Source organism: Chiloscyllium punctatum, unplaced genomic scaffold (genome assembly GCF_047496795.1).
Source record: "Chiloscyllium punctatum isolate Juve2018m unplaced genomic scaffold, sChiPun1.3 scaffold_368, whole genome shotgun sequence".
NCBI lineage: Eukaryota > Metazoa > Chordata > Chondrichthyes > Orectolobiformes > Hemiscylliidae > Chiloscyllium > Chiloscyllium punctatum.
In genome coordinates, this window is record NW_027310102.1 from 120690 (window position 1) to 140342 (window position 19653).

Genomic DNA, 19653 nt, shown 5'->3' on the forward strand with positions numbered 1-19653 from the left:
CGCACACAGCGTGGGGGGGACACACGCACACAGCGTGGGGGGGATACACGCACACAGCGTGGGGGGGACACACGCACACAGCGTGGGGGGGACACACGCACACAGCGTGGGGGGGACACACGCACACAGCGTGGGGGGGACACACGCACACAGCGTGGGGGGGACACACGCACACACAGCGAGGGGGTGACTCACGCACACAGCGAGGGGGGACACACGCACACAGCGAGGGGGTGACACACGCACACAGCGAGGGGGGGGACACACGCACACAGCGAGGGGGGGACACACGCACACAGCGAGGGGGGGACACGCACACAGCGAGGGGGGGACACGCACACAGCGAGGGGGGGACACACGCACACAGCGAGGGGGGGACACACGCACGCACACAGCGAGGGTGGGGACTCACGCACACAGCGAGGGTGGGGACTCACGCACACAGCGAGGGGGGTGACTCACGCACACAGCGAGGGGGGGGACTCACGCACACAGCGAGGGTGGGGACACACGCACACAGCGAGGGGGGGGACACACACACACACAGCGAGGGGGGTGACTCACGCACACAGCGAGGGGGGGGACTCACGCACACAGCGAGGGTGGGGACACACGCACACAGCGAGGGGCGAACACACGCACACACAGCGAAGGAGGGACACGCGAACGCACACAGCGAGGGGGGGACACACGCACACAGCGAGGGGGGACTCACGCACACAGCGAGTGGGGGACACGCACACAGCGAAGTGGGGGACTCACGCACACAGCGAAGTGGGGGACTCACGCACACAGAGAGGGGGGGGACACACGAACACACAGCGATGGGGGGGGACACACGAACACACAGCGAGGGGGGGGCACACGAACACACAGCGAAGGAGGGACACGCTCATGCACACACCGAGGGGGGGACACGCTCACACACAGCGAGGGGGGGACACACTCACGCACACACCGAGGGGGAGACTCACGCACACAGCGAGGGGGGGACTCACGCACAGTGAGGGGGGGGACACACGCACACAGCGAGGGGGGGACTCACGCACACAGTGAGGGGGGGGGACTCACGCACACAGCAAAGGGGGGCCACACGAACACACAGCGAAGGAGGGACGCGCTCATGCACACACCGAGGGGGGGACACGCTCACACACAGCGAGGGGGGGACACACGCACACAGCGAGGGGGCGGACACACGCACACAGCAAGGGGGGGACTCACGCACACAGCGAGGGGGGGACACACGCACACAGCGAGGGGGGGGGCTCACGCACACAGCGAGGGGGGGCTCACGCACACAGCGGGGGGGGGGACACACGCACACAGCGAGGGGGACACACACGCACACAGCGTGGGGGGGACACACGCACACAGCGAGGGGGTGACTCACACACACAGAGAGGGGGGGGACACACGCACACAGCGAGGGGGTGACTCACGCACACAGCGAGGGAGGGGGACACACGCACACAGCGAGGGGGGGACGCACGCACACAGCGAGGGGGGACTCACGCACACACAGCGAAGGAGGGACATGCTCACGCACACAGCGAGGGGATGGGACAACGCACACAGCGAGGGGGGACACGCACGCACACAGCGAGGGGGGTGACTCACGCACTCAGCGGGGGGGGGACTCACGCACACAGCGAGAGGGGGGGACTCACGCACACAGCGGGGGGGGGGACTCACGCACACAGCGAGGGAGGGACTCACGCACACAGCGAGGGGGGGGACTCGCACACAGCGAAGGAGGGACATGCTCACGCACACAGCGAGTGGGGGACACACGCACACAGCGAGGGGGGGACACACGCACACAGCGAGGGGGGGACACACGCACACAGCGAGGGGGGGACACACGCACACAGCGAGGGGGGGACACGCACGCACACAGCGAGGGGGGGACACACGCACACAGCGAGGGGGGGACACACGCACACAGCGAGGGGGAAACACACGCACACAGCGAGGGGGGGACACACGCACACAGCGAGGGGGGGAATACACGCACACAGCGAGGGGGGGACACACGCACACAGCGAGGGGGGGTACTCACGCACACAGCGAGGGGGGGGTACTCACGCACACAGCGAGGGGGGGTACTCACGCACACAGCGAGGGGGGGACACAAGCACACAGCGAGGGGGGGACTCACGCACACAGCGAGGGGGGGACACACGCACACAGCGAGGGGGGGGGGCTCACGCACACAGCGAGGGGGGGCTCACGCACACAGCGAGGGGGGGGGACACACGCACACAGCGAGGTGGGGACACACGCACACACAGCGAAGGAGAGACACGCTCACGCACACACCGAGGGGGGGACACACGCACACAGCGAGGGGGGGGACTCACGCACACAGCGAGGGGGGGGACTCACGCACACAGCGAGGGGGGGGACCCACGCACACAGCGAGGGGGGGGACTCACGCACACAGCGAAGGAGGGACTCACGCACACAGCGAGGGGGGGACACGCTCACACACACAGCGAGGGGGGACACACGCACACAGTGAGGGTTGGACTCAGGTACACAGCGAGGGGGGGGGACTCACGCACACAGCGAGGGGGGGACTCACGCACACAGCGAGAGATGGACAACCGCACACAGCGAGGGGGGGACTCACGCACACAGCGAGGGGGGGAGACACACGCACGCACACAGTGAGGGGGGGACACACGCACACAGCGAGGGGGGGACACACGCACACAGCGAGGGGGGACACACACGCACACAGCGAGGGGGGGGACACACGCACACAGCGAGGGGGGGACACACGCACACAGCGAGGGGGGGGACACGCACGCACACAGCGAGGGTGGGGACACACGCACACAGCGAGGGGGGGGACACGCACACAGCGAGGGGGGGACACACGCACGCACACAGCGAGGGTGGGGACACACGCACACAGCGAGGGGGGGGACACACACACACACAGCGAGGGGGGTGACTCACGCACACAGCGAGGGGGGGGACACACGCACACAGCGAGTGGGGGACTCACGCACACAGCGAGGGGGGGGACACACGCACACAGCGAGGGGGGGGACACACGCACACAGCGAGGGGGGGGACACACGCACACAGCGAGGGGGGGACACACGCACACACAGCGAAGGAGGGATACGCGAACGCACACAGCGAGGGGGGACTCACGCACACAGCGAGGGGGGGGACACACGCACACAGCGTGGGGGGGACACACGCACACAGCGTGGGGGGGCACACGCACACAGAGGGGGGGGGACACGCACACAGCGAGGGGGTGACTCACGCACACAGCGAGGGGGGGGGGACACACGCACACAGCGAGGGGGGGACACACGCACACAGCGAGGGGGTGACTCACGCACACAGAGAGGGGGGGGACACACGCACACAGCGAGGGGGTGACTCACGCACACAGCGAGGGAGGGGGACACACGCACACACCGAGGGGGGACACACACGCACACAGCGAGGGGGGACACACACGCACACAGCGAGGGGGGGACTCACGCACACAGCGAGGGGGGACTCACACACACACAGCGATGGAGGGACATGCTCACGCACACAGCGAGGGGATGGGACAACGCACACAGCAAGGGGGGACACGCACGCACACAGCGAGGGGGGTGACTCACGCACACAGCGAGGGGGGGTACTCACGCACACAGCGAGGGGGGGTACTCACGCACACAGCGAGGGGGGGTACTCACGCACACAGCGAGGGGGGGTACTCACGCACACAGCGAGGGGGGGGGACTCACGCACACAGCGAGGGGGGGGACTCACGCACACAGCGAGGGGGGGGACTCACGCACACAGCGAGGGGGGGACTCACGCACACAGCGAAGGAGGGACTCACGCACACAGCGAAGGAGGGACACGCTCACACACACAGCGAGGGGGGACTCACGCACACAGCGAGGGGGGGACACACGCACACAGCGAGGGGGGGACTCACGCACACAGCGAGGGGGGGGACACACGCACACAGCGAGGGGGGACACACACGCACGCACACAGCGAGGGTGGGGACTCACGCACACAGCGAGGGGGGACACATACACACACAGCGAGGGGGGTGACTCACGCACACAGCGAGGGGGGGACTCACGCACACAGCGAGGGTGGGGACACACGCACACAGCGTGGGGGGGACACACGCACACAGCATGGGGGGGACACACGCACACAGCGTGGGGGGGATACACGCACACAGCGTGGGGGGGACACACGCACACAGCGTGGGGGGGACACACGCACACAGCGTGGGGGGGACACACGCACACAGCGTGGGGGGGACACACGCACACAGCGTGGGGGGGACACACGCACACAGCGAGGGGGTGACACACGCACACAGCGAGGGGGTGACTCACGCACACAGCGAGGGGGGACACACGCACACAGCGAGGGGGTGACACACGCACACAGCGAGGGGGGGGACACACGCACACAGCGAGGGGGGGACACACGCACACAGCGAGGGGGGGACACGCACACAGCGAGGGGGGGACACGCACACAGCGAGGGGGGGACACACGCACACAGCGAGGGGGGGACACACGCACACAGCGAGGGGGGGACTCACACACACAGCGAGGGGGGACTCACGCACACACAGCGAAGGAGGGACATGCTCACGCACACAGCGAGGGGGGGACACACGCACGCACACAGCGAGGGGATGGGACAACGCACACAGCGAGGGGGGACACGCACGCACACAGCGAGGGGGGTGACTCACGCACACGGGGGGGGGGACTCACGCACACAGCGAGGGGGGGGACACACGCACACAGCGAGGGGGGGGACTCACGCACACAGCGAGGGGGGGGACTCACGCACACAGCGAGGGGGGGGACTCACGCACACAGCGAGGGGGGGGGACTCACGCACACAGCGAGGGGGGGACACACGCACACAGCGAAGGAGGGACACGCTCACGCACACACCGAGGGGGACACACACGCACACAGCGAGGGGGGGACTCACGCACACAGCGAGGGGGGGGACTCACGCACACAGCGAAGGAGGGACTCACGCACACAGCGAAGGAGGGACACGCTCACACACACAGCGAGGGGGGGATTCACGCACACAGCGAGGGATGGACACACGCACACAGCGAGGGGGGGACTCACGCACACAGCGAGGGGGGGGACACACGCACACAGCGAGGGGGGACACACACGCACACAGCGAGGGGGGGGACACACGCACACAGCGGGGGGGGGACACACGCACACAGCGAGGGGGGGACACACGCACACAGCGAGGGGGGGGACACACGCACACAGCGAGGGGGGGGACACACGCACACAGCGAGGGGGGGACTCACGCACACACAGCGAAGGAGGGACATGCTCACGCACACAGCGAGGGGGGGACACACGCACGCACACAGCGAGGGGATGGGACAACGCACACAGCGAGGGGGGACACGCACGCACACAGCGAGGGGATGGGACAACGCACACAGCGAGGGGGGGACTCACGCACACACAGCGAAGGAGGGACATGCACACGCACACAGCGAGTGGGGGACACACGCACACAGCGAGGGTGGGGGACTCACACACAGCGAGGGGGTGGACTCACGCACACAGCATGGGAGGGGACTCACACAGCGAGGGGGGCACACACTCACACACAGCGAGAGGGGGGACTCACGCACACAGCGAGGGGTGGACTCGCACACAGCGAGGGGGGGACTCGCGCACACAGCGAGGGGGGGACTCACGCACACAGCGAGGGGGGGGACTCACGCACACAGCGAAGGGGGCACACGAACACACAGCGAAGGAGGGACGCGCTCATGCACACACCGAGGGGGGGACACGCTCACACACAGCGAGGGGGGGACACACGCACACAGTGAGGGGGGGACACGCATACAGCGAGGGGGGGACACACGCACACAGCGAGGGGGGGACACGCACGCACACAGCGAGGGGGGGACACACGCACACAGTGAGGGGGGGACACGCACGCACACAGCGAGGGGGACACACACGCACACAGCGAGGGGGGGTACTCACGCACACAGCGAGCGGGGGTACTCATGCACACAGCGAGGGGGGGTCTCATGCACACAGCGAGGGGGGGTACTCACGCACACAGCGAGGGGGGGTACTCACGCACACAGCGAGGGGGGGTACTCACGCACACAGCGAGGAGGGGGACTCACGCACACAGTGAGGGGGGGACTCATGCACACAGCGAGGGGGGGTACTCACGCACACAGCGAGGGGGGGGACTCACGCACACAGTTAGGGGGGGGACTCACGCACACAGCAAAGGGGGACACACACGCACACAGCGAAGTGGGGGACTCACGCACACAGCGAAGTGGGGGACTCACGCACACAGAGAGGGGGGGGACACACGAACACACAGCGATGGGGGGGGACACACGAACACACAGCGAGGGGGGGGCACACGAACACACAGCGAAGGAGGGACACGCTCATGCACACACCGAGGGGGGACACGCTCACACACAGCGAGGGGGGGACACACTCACGCACACACCGAGGGGGAGACTCACGCACAGTGAGGGGGGGGACACACGCACACAGCGAGGGGGGGACTCGCACACAGCGAGGGGGGGACTCACGCACACAGTGAGGGGTGGGACTCACGCACACAGCGAACGGGGTGACTCACGCACAGTGAGGGGGGGGACTCACGCACACAGCAAAGGGGGGGCACACGAACACACAGCGAAGGAGGGACGCGCTCATGCACACACCGAGGGGGGGACACGCTCACACACAGCGAGGGGGGGACACACGCACACAGTGAGGGGGGGACACGCATACAGCGAGGGGGGGACACACGCACACAGCGAGGGGGGGACACGCACGCACACAGCGAGGGGGGGACACACGCACACAGTGAGGGGGGGACACGCACGCACACAGCGAGGGGGACACACACGCACACAGCGAGGGGGGGTACTCACGCACACAGCGAGCGGGGGTACTCACGCACACAGCGAGGGGGGGTACTCACGCACACAGCGAGGGGGGGTACTCACGCACACAGCGAGGGGGGGTACTCACGCACACAGCGAGGGGGGGGACTCACGCACACAGCGAGGGGGGGACTCATGCACACAGCGAGGGGGGGTACTCACGCACACAGCGAGGGGGGGGACTCACGCACACAGTTAGGGGGGGGACTCACGCACACAGCAAAGGGGGACACACACGCACACAGCGAAGTGGGGGACTCACGCACACAGCGAAGTGGGGGACTCACGCACACAGAGAGGGGGGGGACACACGAACACACAGCGATGGGGGGGGACACACGAACACACAGCGAGGGGGGGGCACACGAACACACAGCGAAGGAGGGACACGCTCATGCACACACAGAGGGGGGGACACGCTCACACACAGCGAGGGGGGGACACACTCACGCACACACCGAGGGGGAGACTCACGCACACAGCGAGGGGGGGACTCACGCACAGTGAGGGGGGGGACACACGCACACAGCGAGGGGGGGACTCACGCACACAGTGAGGGGGGGGGACTCACGCACACAGCAAAGGGGGGGCACACGAACACACAGCGAAGGAGGGACGCGCTCATGCACACACCGAGGGGGGGACACGCTGTGCGAGATAGGTAGCTATCCAGCCCCATCTACGGCACTTTTCATTTCCCTTCCCAGGAACAAAGACACGGAGGAGTCTGTCCAAAACTTTTCATTCAACTTTGCAAAGTCGGGTGCTGTTCCCAAAGGTACACACACACAAGCATAGTAATCTCCACACATTATATACATGTATATGTGGGCTGGGTTTACTCCTGCTGCCTTGACCAACGAGTGCTCGGATTCCGCACTGTTTTCCTTTTTTGGGTTCTGGTGCCTGGGATTCTTTTATCATTCACTTGGCCAATCAGTGTTTGAGCTTCCCGTTCTTCCCTTATATGGATGATGTTGTACAACTGTGGTTAAGGGCGGCCTCTCAACTATCGAGGAAAGCTGTTACAACTGTTTCATTCATATAAACGTGGGGGAGGTCCGGCAACAGTTTCGAGTGTCTGCTTGTGTTTACTATGAGGTAGAAAAGACTAAAAGGCAGCTAACCGTTTAAAAATTACACTACCCCCTACAAATCCCCCGTGTCTTTTCTTACGGCCTGTAATTTTTCAACCGTAAGTTTCTTCTCCAGGGCATTTAATAACTCCCGAGCTTGTTCATCAAACTGCCCTTCTCTAATACTACCCCCGCCCAAGAGGGATTCACGTTGTTCCATCTCGAGATTTATTCGTTCAACCTGCCCATAGGGAACATCTTTCTTAGTAAGGGCGGTTTCGATCAGTCGTTGAGTTAATCCCCGGACACAGGGAATAACGCAACACCCAAGGGCAGTGAGTACCCCTGCCACCACTATACATGAGACAAGAAAGGGAACGACCACCCCCGTCCATTTACCGAACCAAGCTTCCAACCAGTCCGTGAGGCCAGAGTCAATGCCCGAGTTTTCGGCCAGTTCGTCCGCCAATGTGGTGAGTCCATCCAGGGCGCGGGTGATGGACCCATCAGGGGCTGTGTTGTTTGGGATGAAAGTGCAGCACTGAGTGCCTATCATGACACAAACACCCCCCTTCTCTGCCAACATCATGTCTAAGGCCAACCTATTTTCCCACGCCATCCTACTAGTGGCGTCCAGTTGTTCTGCTATTCCTTTCACTGCATCCCGGGTATAATTAATGAACCTCTGCTGATTGTAGTAAATATAATTAATCCAATCCACATTCTTATTGATGGTCACCCACCAGAACAGTGACGACTCAAAACCCGCCGCTATCTGGTTCCTAGCCTTGTATTCGTCAGGAACACCCCTGGGGACCCCTATGGCATCTAAATATATGTTATCATCGAAAGAGGTCTCCAAAGCTCTCTCAGTTCTTCCACTAGAACGGGGTCGCTCTTGTTTTTCGAATACCAGGGTGAATGGGATGGCCAATTGAACGATCGCACAAGTGCCCGTCCATTTTTGGGGCAGAGTCGGTCGCAGAACCCTCCCACCACAGTACCACCAGAGGTCTGCCCTAGGTACATGAATGTGGGAGTAATTCCCGCCCCCGGTAGTTTCATTGACCAGCCGGATTGATCCGCTGCACTTGTCAAATGTCCCCACATCGTCGTCCCACTGTAGTCCCGTCCGAGAGACGCAGGCCTGGTGCGTACCCGTTACCCCTGAGAATGATGGCGGGCGGGGCGCCCCCTCAGACCTGACGGGGGGAAACTTCAAACTCAAGGGTCGACAAGTGGGGTCGTTCCAGGCCTCTCGGTCCTGGTACAGCCTTATCATGCAGTCCATGGCTCGTGGGTGTTTCTCCCATCCCAGCGGGAATGGGACCACCTGAGGGTTAGGGCGGGCACTCGTGCATGCGTAGCAATCACTCTTTTTCATGCTCCTCACAGTATATTTGACCCATTCCATCCAGGCATTCGCCTCCCCGTATCCCGTTTCTATTTCAAAGGTCTTTTCCAAATCCGTTGTCTCAATTATTCTAATCTTTTCCTGCTTATCAGTGGTGGATGAGCCCCCAGACTCAGCTTCAATGACCGTGATATACGTGCAGCACAGCTGCATCCCCACCCCCCCCATCCTGCCTGGCCCCCAACTCTAATACCCAGTATTGTTCTATTAAGGCTCGCCTCGTTCTTTTCCAAGTTCTTTATGGTCAGATAGAGCGGATTGCACTGATTCTGCCCACAATCCCGTCCAGGGGTGATGGGATCACGGACAACTGACACCATAGCCTGGACCCCGGGGGCTGGAGGCCTACTTAGGCCTTCCCTACCATGCAATTGTAATACTAACGTCTGACCCTGGAATCCCCTCTCTCTCTCTAGATTCTGCTTAGTTTGATTCAGTTGACTTTTAGTCCTACAGGGCACCAACTCACATAGGTCTAAGCTAAGTGTCTGTGTTGATTGGTTGGCAAGCACGGAGATGGTGAACCACTGACGGTCCTCTGCTTGTTTTAACCAGAGGCCAAATTGGGTAACACGCACACAAAGACCCAGCCCAAGGATAATGGCATAGCAAGTTAACAATACGATTGACCGCATTTTGTCGCGACACCCGTAGCCCGAGGGCACAGTTCCTTTAGACTCGCCAAAGTCCGATTAGTTCGTTCTCAGGGTCTCTGTTCCTTAGATGCCTTTGTCAGAGAGGTTCGTTCGTCCTCCGTCGGTTGTGGCACTGGTCCCTTGACTCGAGTGTAATGTGTCCAGCCCTTTTCGGCCGTACGGACAGCCGTTTCGGTCGTCAAAAGTACCAGGAAGGGACCATCCCAAGTTGGTTCGAGGGTACGTTGCTTCCAGCTTTTAATCAGGACCCACTGACCCGGCTTGACGGTGTGCACCGCAAACTCGAGGGGCGGCGTCTGTGCCAAAAGTCCCTGTTGGCGTAAACGAGATAGAGCAGACCCCAGAGCCACCACATATTTTTGCACAAACATATCCCGAGACTCAAATACAGGAGGTTCCCCCTTCGGCCCATGGAACGGGAGGCCAAATAACATTTCGAAAGGGGAGACGCCCAAATCCCGCCTTGGCTGGGTGCGAATTTGCAACAGGGCAAGGGGTAGGCATTTGGTCCAAGGCAGGCCGATTTCACTAGTGAGCTTGGTTAGCTGCTTTTTGATGGTCTGGTTCATTCTTTCGACCTTGCCCGAGGAGGAGGGATGCCAGGGGGTGTGCAAATCCCAGTCAATCCCCATTGCTTGCACTACATTCTGGAGGATGGTCGAGGTGAAGTGGCTCCCCTGGTCAGAGTCAATAGCGCGGGGTAGCCCAAATCGTGGGATGATTTGCTCGAGTAGAATCTTGCTAACCTGAGTTGCCGTTGCCGTGGTAGTGGGGAAAGCTTCCACCCATCCTGTCAGGTGATCTACCACTACTAATAGATACTTCAGTCGACCTATGGGGGGGAGCTCAGTGTAATCTACCTGGATATACTCAAACGGCCTATAGGCCGGACTCCTACCCCCTTGTCTTGCATGCTGCCGCAGCCCCCTTTTGTTAATCTTTCGACACGTTATGCAATCTCCTGTGACCTGCTTGGCTACCGTGTACAGACCAGGGTGAGCATATCGGCGCAGGAAGGCATCACACAGTGCCTGGGCGCCCCAGTGACCCCCTTGGTGTAAACGGGCAATAATGTCCCGCGTCAACGGTCGATTTAGTAGCTGGCGGCCATCGGGTAAGGTCCACTTGCCTTCCCTATCCTTTGTACCCCCCAGAGACGCGAGAAGAGTTTCTTCTTTGTCAGTAAACGTGGGCACTTCGGTAATTTCGGATATCTGTGGAATCCTTACCAGGCAGTTTATTACTTCCTTCCCCATCCCAGCCAATTTTGCCTGTTCATCTGCCAATTGATTCCCCAGGGTCTCTATTTTATCGTCTTTCTGGTGTCCTTTCACATGTACTACAGCAATCTCTTGTGGCAGCAACAAATCCTCCAAGATCATGGCTACTAGTTCCTCATGGACCAACTCCTTTCCTCTACTATTTATCATTCCCCTTTCTTTCCAGATCTTCCCAAAGGTGTGTACTACCCCAAAGGCATACTTAGAGTCAGTGTAGATTGTCCCGGCTATTCCCTTTAAATTCCTCAGAGCTCGGTGCAAGGCGTACAATTCGCACGTTTGTGCGGACCAGGCATTCGGTAGCCGTCCACTTTCCACTAATTCCCAACCAGTCTCACTAATGACTGCATAACCGTTGTGTCTCTTCCCATCTATCACTCGAGAGGACCCATCAATGTACCACCGCCTACCTGCATGTAAGGGGGTATCCCTCAGATCTTCCCTCACTTTACTCTGGTACTCTATTATGTCTGAACAGCAGTGTTCCAGTTCCTCCTCGCCCTCCCCTTTCCAAAGGAAGTCCGCCGGGTTCTGGCAGCCCCCGACTTCTATTCGGAGGTCTTCTCGGTCTAACAATATGGCTTCATATTTCAGAATTCTCGAGTCAGTCAGCCACCTCCCGGCCTTCTGATTCAGAATAGTTCGAACCTGGTGGGGAGTAGTGACTGTCAAGGGGGCCCCAAAAGTCAACTTCCTGCTTTCCTCTACCAGCTTTGCCGTGGCTGCCACCGCTTGGACACACTCCGGCCACCCTCGGGAGACTGGATCCAGAATTTTTGACAGGAAAGCCACGGGCTTCCTTTTACCCCCCCAGTCCTGGGTCAATACTCCAAGAGCGGTTCCCTTTCTGGAGTTCACAAAGAGGCGAAATGTCTTACTAAAATCCGACAAGCTTAAAACAGGTGCGGCCATCAATTTTCCTTTTAGGATTTCAATTAATTTTTTTTCCTCCTCCTCCCATTTTATTCTGTTGGGTGCCTCCTCAATGAGTTTTAGGTACAAGTCTTTAGTAAGGGGGGCATAGTCGTCTATCCATAACCGACAATAGCCTAAGAGTCCCAAGAACTTCCGCAACTCCCTCTTGGTCGTTGGGAGGCCTAGTTCGATTATTGCCCGCACTCTTTCCGGACTTATTCGTTTCTGTCCCTGGCTTATCAAGTGTCCCAGGTACTTAACCTCTTTCTCAACATATTGGAGCTTCTTCTGACTCACTCTTAACCCCTTCTCAGCTAGGTAATTTAACAGGGCATTAGTCCCAAGTAGGACGTCCTCCTCCGCCGGTCCGGATAAAAGGAGATCGTCCACGTATTGTATAAGCTTAAGGGACGGGGACAAGGTTAGTCCCTCCAATAATTGTTCCAGAATCTGCCCGAACAGAGTCGGGGACTCAGTGAATCCTTGGGGGAGTACGGTCCACCTGTACTGTTGTTTTCTGCCAGTATCAGGATCCTCCCATTCAAAAGCAAAAAGATCCCTACTGTCCTTGTCCAGGGGACACGCCCAGAAGGCATCCTTTAAGTCTATAACACTAAACCAGCCGTGGTCCGGGGGAATTCGCCCCAGAATAGTGTATGGGTTCGGTACCACAGGGTGCCGTACTTGGACAATTTTATTTACCTCCCTTAGGTCTTGGACCATTCGGTAGCTCCCATCCGACTTCCGGACCGGCAGGATTGGGGAATTGTATCGTGACATACAGGGCTCTACCAATCCATCTTTTATTAGGTCTTCCATAACTGTCTTCAGGCCCTGCCTCCCTTCCCAAGAGATGGGGTATTGGCGCACTCTGACGTCGGGGCTCTGGGGCTTTAATTTTACCTCCACAGGTCGAATTGCGAGTCCCCCCCGGTTCCCTTTGGCGACCCAAACCCTAGGGTCTATCTCTGTCAATCGGGACTCACTAAGGTATGACATGGTAACGGCTAATTCTTCCTCTTCTCCCACTTCTATTCGCAATCCGAAACGGACTATCAAATCCCGTCCCAACAACCCATAGGGAAGATGGGGGAGGTGAAGGAGTTCAACCTGGAGTTCCTCCTCCTCCAGCCGCAAGGGTTGTGGTTCGAATATTCTCGCACTAAAAACCCCACCCTTAACTCCTGAAATGTTTAATGTTTTAGCTTGGAAGCCAACCCCCCTCGGATGGAGGGGAATTGAGGACCTGCCAGCGCCTGTGTCAACTAAGAAGGTAACATCTTGTCTAAATGGGCCCACCCGTAAATTTACCAGGGGTTCTTGGTAGGCCCGTGTTCCGATCCTCCCCTGACTTCCCTAATCCATTTGTTCACACTCCATTTCATACATCCCTTCTCTTTCCCTTTTAAACTCGGGACAATCCCTTTTGAAGTGTCCCAGTTTCCCGCAATGGTAACATCCAGCCTTCTGAGGGCGCTCAATTCCATAAGATCCTCCTCTCTCACTTCTGCCCCGTCTCGCTTCTCTCCCTCTCCAACTTTTCTTCGACGTTCCTCTTTCCACCCCAGAATCTCCCTCCCCCATTCCGGTGGACTTACAAGCTTCCCGTACGGCTGCCACCATCATTTTTGTCTTATGTTTCTCCCTTATTACATCCCTCTGAACGTACACCTTCTGTGCTTCCCGTAATAATTCTGCAACATCCTTTTCAGCCCAATCCTCCACTTTCTGTAATTTCTTCTGAATGTCAGGCCATGACTTAGTCACAAAGTGCACCTTAAGCATGCTCTTGCCTATTTCCCCATCGGGGTCTAAACCTGAATACTTTCGCATGGACTCCCGCAAACGGTCTAAAAACTCACTCGGGGATTCATCCTTTTTCTGTCCAACTTCAAATGCTTTTGCTAAATTCCGCTGTTTGGGCACGCAGGTTTGGATCCCCCTGATTATAAGGCTTCTGAGGTCTGTCATATTGGCCCTTCCCCCCGCGTCGTTATGATCCCACCGGGGGTCCTCTAAGGGGTACTTCTGCTCTCCACGCTGAGGGCCGTCCTGATGCTCCCTATCCCAAATGGCCATTGCACTATTCCGGATCATAACAATTTCATCGTAATTAAATAGTATTCTCATCATGGCCTGCAGTTCAGCCCATGTGTATATACTGGGCCCCAGAAATTGGTCCAGTTGTATTCCCACACTGACGGGGTCGTCCAGTAGACGGGGTAGTTCATTACGGAGATGCCGGATATCCCCAGAATTTAAAGGTTGTACTACAAACCCGGTCCGTTCGTTCCCAAACGGCACCTCTCGTAAGGGGTTCAGCTGTTCAATATTATCACTCCTCCCAGCTCTCAATCCCTCTTCTCGACCTCTCCGCATCTCGAGTCGGACTGATTTCCTAGTGCCTGGGGTGAGTTCTGTGCCCCCCCCTGTACCCCCCCCAGCAGTCCCTTCCTCACTGGTCGTAGCCTGCTGGGACTCGGAATTATCCATCGCAGGAGGGAGGTCCGCGCTGGACGCCTGGTCGTGCGCGGGTGGTATATATGGGGGCGGGGAAGACGGTGGCAAACCGTCGGTGAGGATGTCCCAAGACTTCTGGGGCTTCCTCGGGTCTGTTTGGGGAGTCAGAGGATAGAGACGCGTGGGACTCTCGCCGTCTCCCGCCAACCAGGCGGCGGCATATTTGCTCTCCTCTGGGTCAAACGGTTGTTTTCTGTTAACATATACATTTAGGATTTGACACACCCAGTCTTCATCAGACCCATACTCGGGCCAAACTACCGAGGGGGCGCGGATAGGTTCTTTGGTCCATATAAAACAACAATATTTTATCATGGTCTCTTTCTTTAAGTCCTTCGTTCTACTACTGTCCGTCCATAGACTTAACTTCCGACCTAATGGACTATCGGGGGGTATTTCTTTCCCATTTGCAGTCTTCCCTGACTTTTCCTTAGTAGATCTAGAAGTCTGATTTCCCATGGTTTATCTTCGGTCCTGGTCTTAAACGCCCAAAGCGTTTTCACAGATGACCGTCAAAACCACAATTTCCCGTGGTTTATCTTCAGTCCTGGTCTTAAACGCCCAAAGCGTTTTCACAGATGACCGTCAAAACCACAACTTCCCGTGGTTTATCTTCAGTCCTGGTCTTAAACGCCCAAAGCGTTTTCACAGATGACCGTCAAAACCACGCGGCCAACAAGGAAGAACAAAAGAATCTCTTACCTTGATCCGTGCACGGAGTTGTCTGGCCTTTTTTAATGTGTGTACCCCCGTGTATAGTCACTAACCGGTCGTCCCAGCACTCGTCCGTGTGTTCCTTTTCCAGGATTCAAAATTATTTTTAAATGAGCCGGGTCACATCGTCCCTTGGCCGACGGCCAACGGACCAAGCCGATCAGTGAGAAGTATAAATATATACTAGACGCGTCTTTGTTGTAATCAGGCTTGATCCGTGAGCCGAAGAGACTGCCCCCCCCCGGCAATAATTATTTCATCCCGGAGGAGCCCCCAATTGTGCGAGATAGGTAGCTATCCAGCCCCATCTACGGCACTTTTCATTTCCCTTCCCAGGAACAAAGACACGGAGGAGTCTGTCCAAAACTTTTCATTCAACTTTGCAAAGTCGGGTGCTGTTCCCAAAGGTACACACACACAAGCATAGTAATCTCCACACATTATATACATGTATATGTGGGCTGGGTTTACTCCTGCTGCCTTGACCAACGAGTGCTCGGATTCCGCACTGTTTTCCTTTTTTGGGTTCTGGTGCCTGGGATTCTTTTATCATTCACTTGGCCAATCAGTGTTTGAGCTTCCCGTTCTTCCCTTATATGGATGATGTTGTACAACTGTGGTTAAGGGCGGCCTCTCAACTATCGAGGAAAGCTGTTACAACTGTTTCATTCATATAAACGTGGGGGAGGTCCGGCAACAGTTTCGAGTGTCTGCTTGTGTTTACTATGAGGTAGAAAAGACTAAAAGGCAGCTAACCGTTTAAAAATTACACTACCCCCTACAACGCTCACACACAGCGAGGGGGGGACACACGCACACAGCGAGGGGGCGGACACACGCACACAGCGAGGGGGGGACACACGCACACAGCGAGGGGGGGACACGCACACAGCGAGGGGGGGACACGCACGCACACAGCGAGGGGGGGTACTCACGCACACAGCGAGGGGGGTACTCATGCACACAGCGAGGGGGGGGACTCACGCACACAGCGAGGGGGGACTCACGCACACAGCAAAGGGTGGGACTCACACACACAGCGAACGGGGGGACTCACGCACACAGCGAAGGAGGGGACTCACGCACACAGCGAAGGGGGGGACTCACGCACACAGCGAAGGGGGGGACTCACGCACACAGCGAAGGGGACACACACACAGCGAAGGAGGGACACGCTCACGCACACAGTTAGGGGGGGGACTCACGCACACAGCAAAGGGGGACACACACGCACACAGCGAAGTGGGGGACTCACGCACACAGCGAAGTGGGGGACTCACGCACACAGAGAGGGGGGGGCACACGAACACACAGCGAAGGAGGGACACACGAACACACAGCGAGGGGGGGGCACACGAACACACAGCGAAGGAGGGACACGCTCATGCACACACCGAGGGGGGGACACGCTCACACACAGCGAGGGGGGGACACACGCACGCACACAGCGAGGGGGGGACACGCACGCACACAGCGAGGGGGGGACACGAACGCACACAGCGAGGGGGGGACACACGCACACAGCGAGGGGGGGGACTCACGCACACAGCAAAGGGGGACACACACGCACACAGCGAAGTGGGGGACTCGCACACAGAGAGGGGGGGGACACACGAACACACAGCGATGGGGGGGGACACACGAACACACAGCGAGGGGGGGGCACACGAACACACAGCGAAGGAGGGACACGCTCATGCACACACCGAGGGGGGGACACGCTCACACACAGCGAGGGGGGGACACACTCACGCACACACCGAGGGGGAGACTCACGCACACAGCGAGGGGGGGACTCACGCACAGTGAGGGGGGACACACACGCACACAGCGAGGGGGGGACTCACGCACACAGTGAGGGGGGGGGACTCACGCACACAGCAAAGGGGGCCACACGAACACACAGCGAAGGAGGGACGCGCTCATGCACACACAGAGGGGGGGACACGTTCACACACAGCGAGGGGGGGACACACGCACGCACACAGCGAGGGGGGGACTCACGCACACAGCGAGGGGGGGTCACGCACACAGCGAGGGGGACACACACGCACACAGCGAGGGGGGGACACGCACGCACACAGCGAGGGGGGGTACTCACGCACACAGCGAGGGGGGGTACTCACGCACACAGCGAGGGGGGGTACTCACGCACACAGCGAGGGGGGGTACTCACGCACACAGCGAGGGGGGGTACTCACGCACACAGTGAGAGGGGGACACACGCACACAGTGAGGGGGGAACACGCTCATGCACACAGCGAGGGGTGGTCTCACGCACACACAACGAAGGAGGGATACGCTCATGCACACAGCGAGGGGGGGGACTAACGCACACAGCGAGGGGGGGGACTCACGCACACAGCAAGGGGGGACTCACGCACACAGCGAGGGGGGACTCACGCACACAGCGAAGGAGGGGACTCACGCACACAGCGAAGGGGGGGACTCACGCACACAGCGAAGGGGGGGACTCACGCACACAGCGAAGGGGACACACACACAGCGAAGGAGGGACACGCTCACGCACACAGTTAGGGGGGGGACTCACGCACACAGCAAAGGGGGACACACACGCACACAGCGAAGTGGGGGACTCACGCACACAGCGAAGTGGGGGACTCACGCACACAGAGAAGGGGGGGACACACGAACACACAGCGAGGGGGAGGGACACACAAACACACAGCGAGGGGGGGGCACACGAACACACAGCGAAGGAGGGACACGCTCATGCACACACCGAGGGGGGGACACGCACGCACACAGCGAGGGGGGGACACACGCACGCACACAGCGAGGGGGGGACACACGCACACAGCGAGGGGGGGACTCACACACACAGCGAGGGGGGACTCACGCACACACAGCGAAGGAGGGACATGCTCACGCACACAGCGAGGGGGGGACACACGCACGCACACAGCGAGGGGATGGGACAACGCACACAGCGAGGGGGGAAACGCACGCACACAGCGAGGGGGGGGACTCACGCACACAGCGAGGGGGGGGACTCACGCACACAGCGAGGGGGGGGACTCACGCACACAGCGAGGGGGGGGACTCACGCACACAGCGAGGGGGGGACACACGCACACAGCGAAGGAGGGACACGCTCACGCACACACCGAGGGGGACACACACGCACACAGCGAGGGGGGGACTCACGCACACAGCGAGGGGGGGGACTCACGCACACAGCGAAGGAGGGACTCACGCACACAGCGAGGGGGGGACACACGCACACAGCGAAGGAGGGACACGCTCACACACACAGCGAGGGGGGACACATGCACACAGTGAGGGTTGGACTCAGGTACACAGCGAGGGGGGGGACTCACGCACACAGCGAGGGATGGACACACGCACACAGCGAGGGGGGGACTCACGCACACAGCGAGGGGGGGGACATACGCACACAGCGAGGGGGGGGACACACGCACACAGCGAGGGGGGGGACACACGCACACAGCGAGGGGGGGGGACACACGCACACAGCGAGGGGGGGGACACACGCACACAGCGAGGGGGGACACACACGCACACAGCGAGGGGGGGACACACGCACACAGCGAGGGGGGGGACACACGCACACAGCGAGGGGGGGGACACACGCACACAGCGAGGGGGGGACAAACGCACACACAGCGAAGGAGGGACACGCGAACGCACACAGCGAGGGGGGACACACGCACACAGTGAGGGTTGGACTCAGGTACACAGCGAGGGGGGGGACTCACGCACACAGCGAGGGGGGGGACACACGCACACAGCGAGGGGGGGGACACACGCACACAGCGAGGGGGGGGACACACGCACACAGCGAGGGGGGGACACACGCACACAGCGAGGGGGGGACACACGCACACAGCGAGGGGGGGACACACGCACACAGCGAGGGGGGGACACACGCACACAGCGAGGGAGGGGACTCACGCACACAGCGAGGGGGGACTCACGCACACACAGCGAAGGAGGGACATGCTCACGCACACAGCGAGGGGGGGACACACGCACGCACACAGCGAGGGGATGGGACAACGCACACAGCGAGGGGGGGGACTCACGCACACAGCGAGGGGGGGGACTCACGCACACA

At 60.1% G+C, this 19653-nt stretch overlaps 2 protein-coding genes across 2 annotated transcripts in view; both read right to left on the minus strand.

The window, feature by feature from the left end:
- The window catches only part of LOC140472562 (uncharacterized), a 134036-nt gene that overhangs the window by 88399 nt on the left and 25984 nt on the right, over window positions 1-19653 (minus strand). The window lies entirely within an intron of this gene.
- On the minus strand, window positions 7705-16317 carry LOC140472561 (uncharacterized). Its single transcript, XM_072567504.1, has 2 exons — window positions 15543-16317; window positions 7705-10436 (listed from the first exon to the last, which is right to left on the minus strand). Exon 2 carries the CDS (start codon window positions 9635-9637, stop codon window positions 8129-8131), a length of 1509 nt encoding a protein of 502 aa, XP_072423605.1. The 5' UTR covers window positions 9638-10436; window positions 15543-16317; the 3' UTR covers window positions 7705-8128.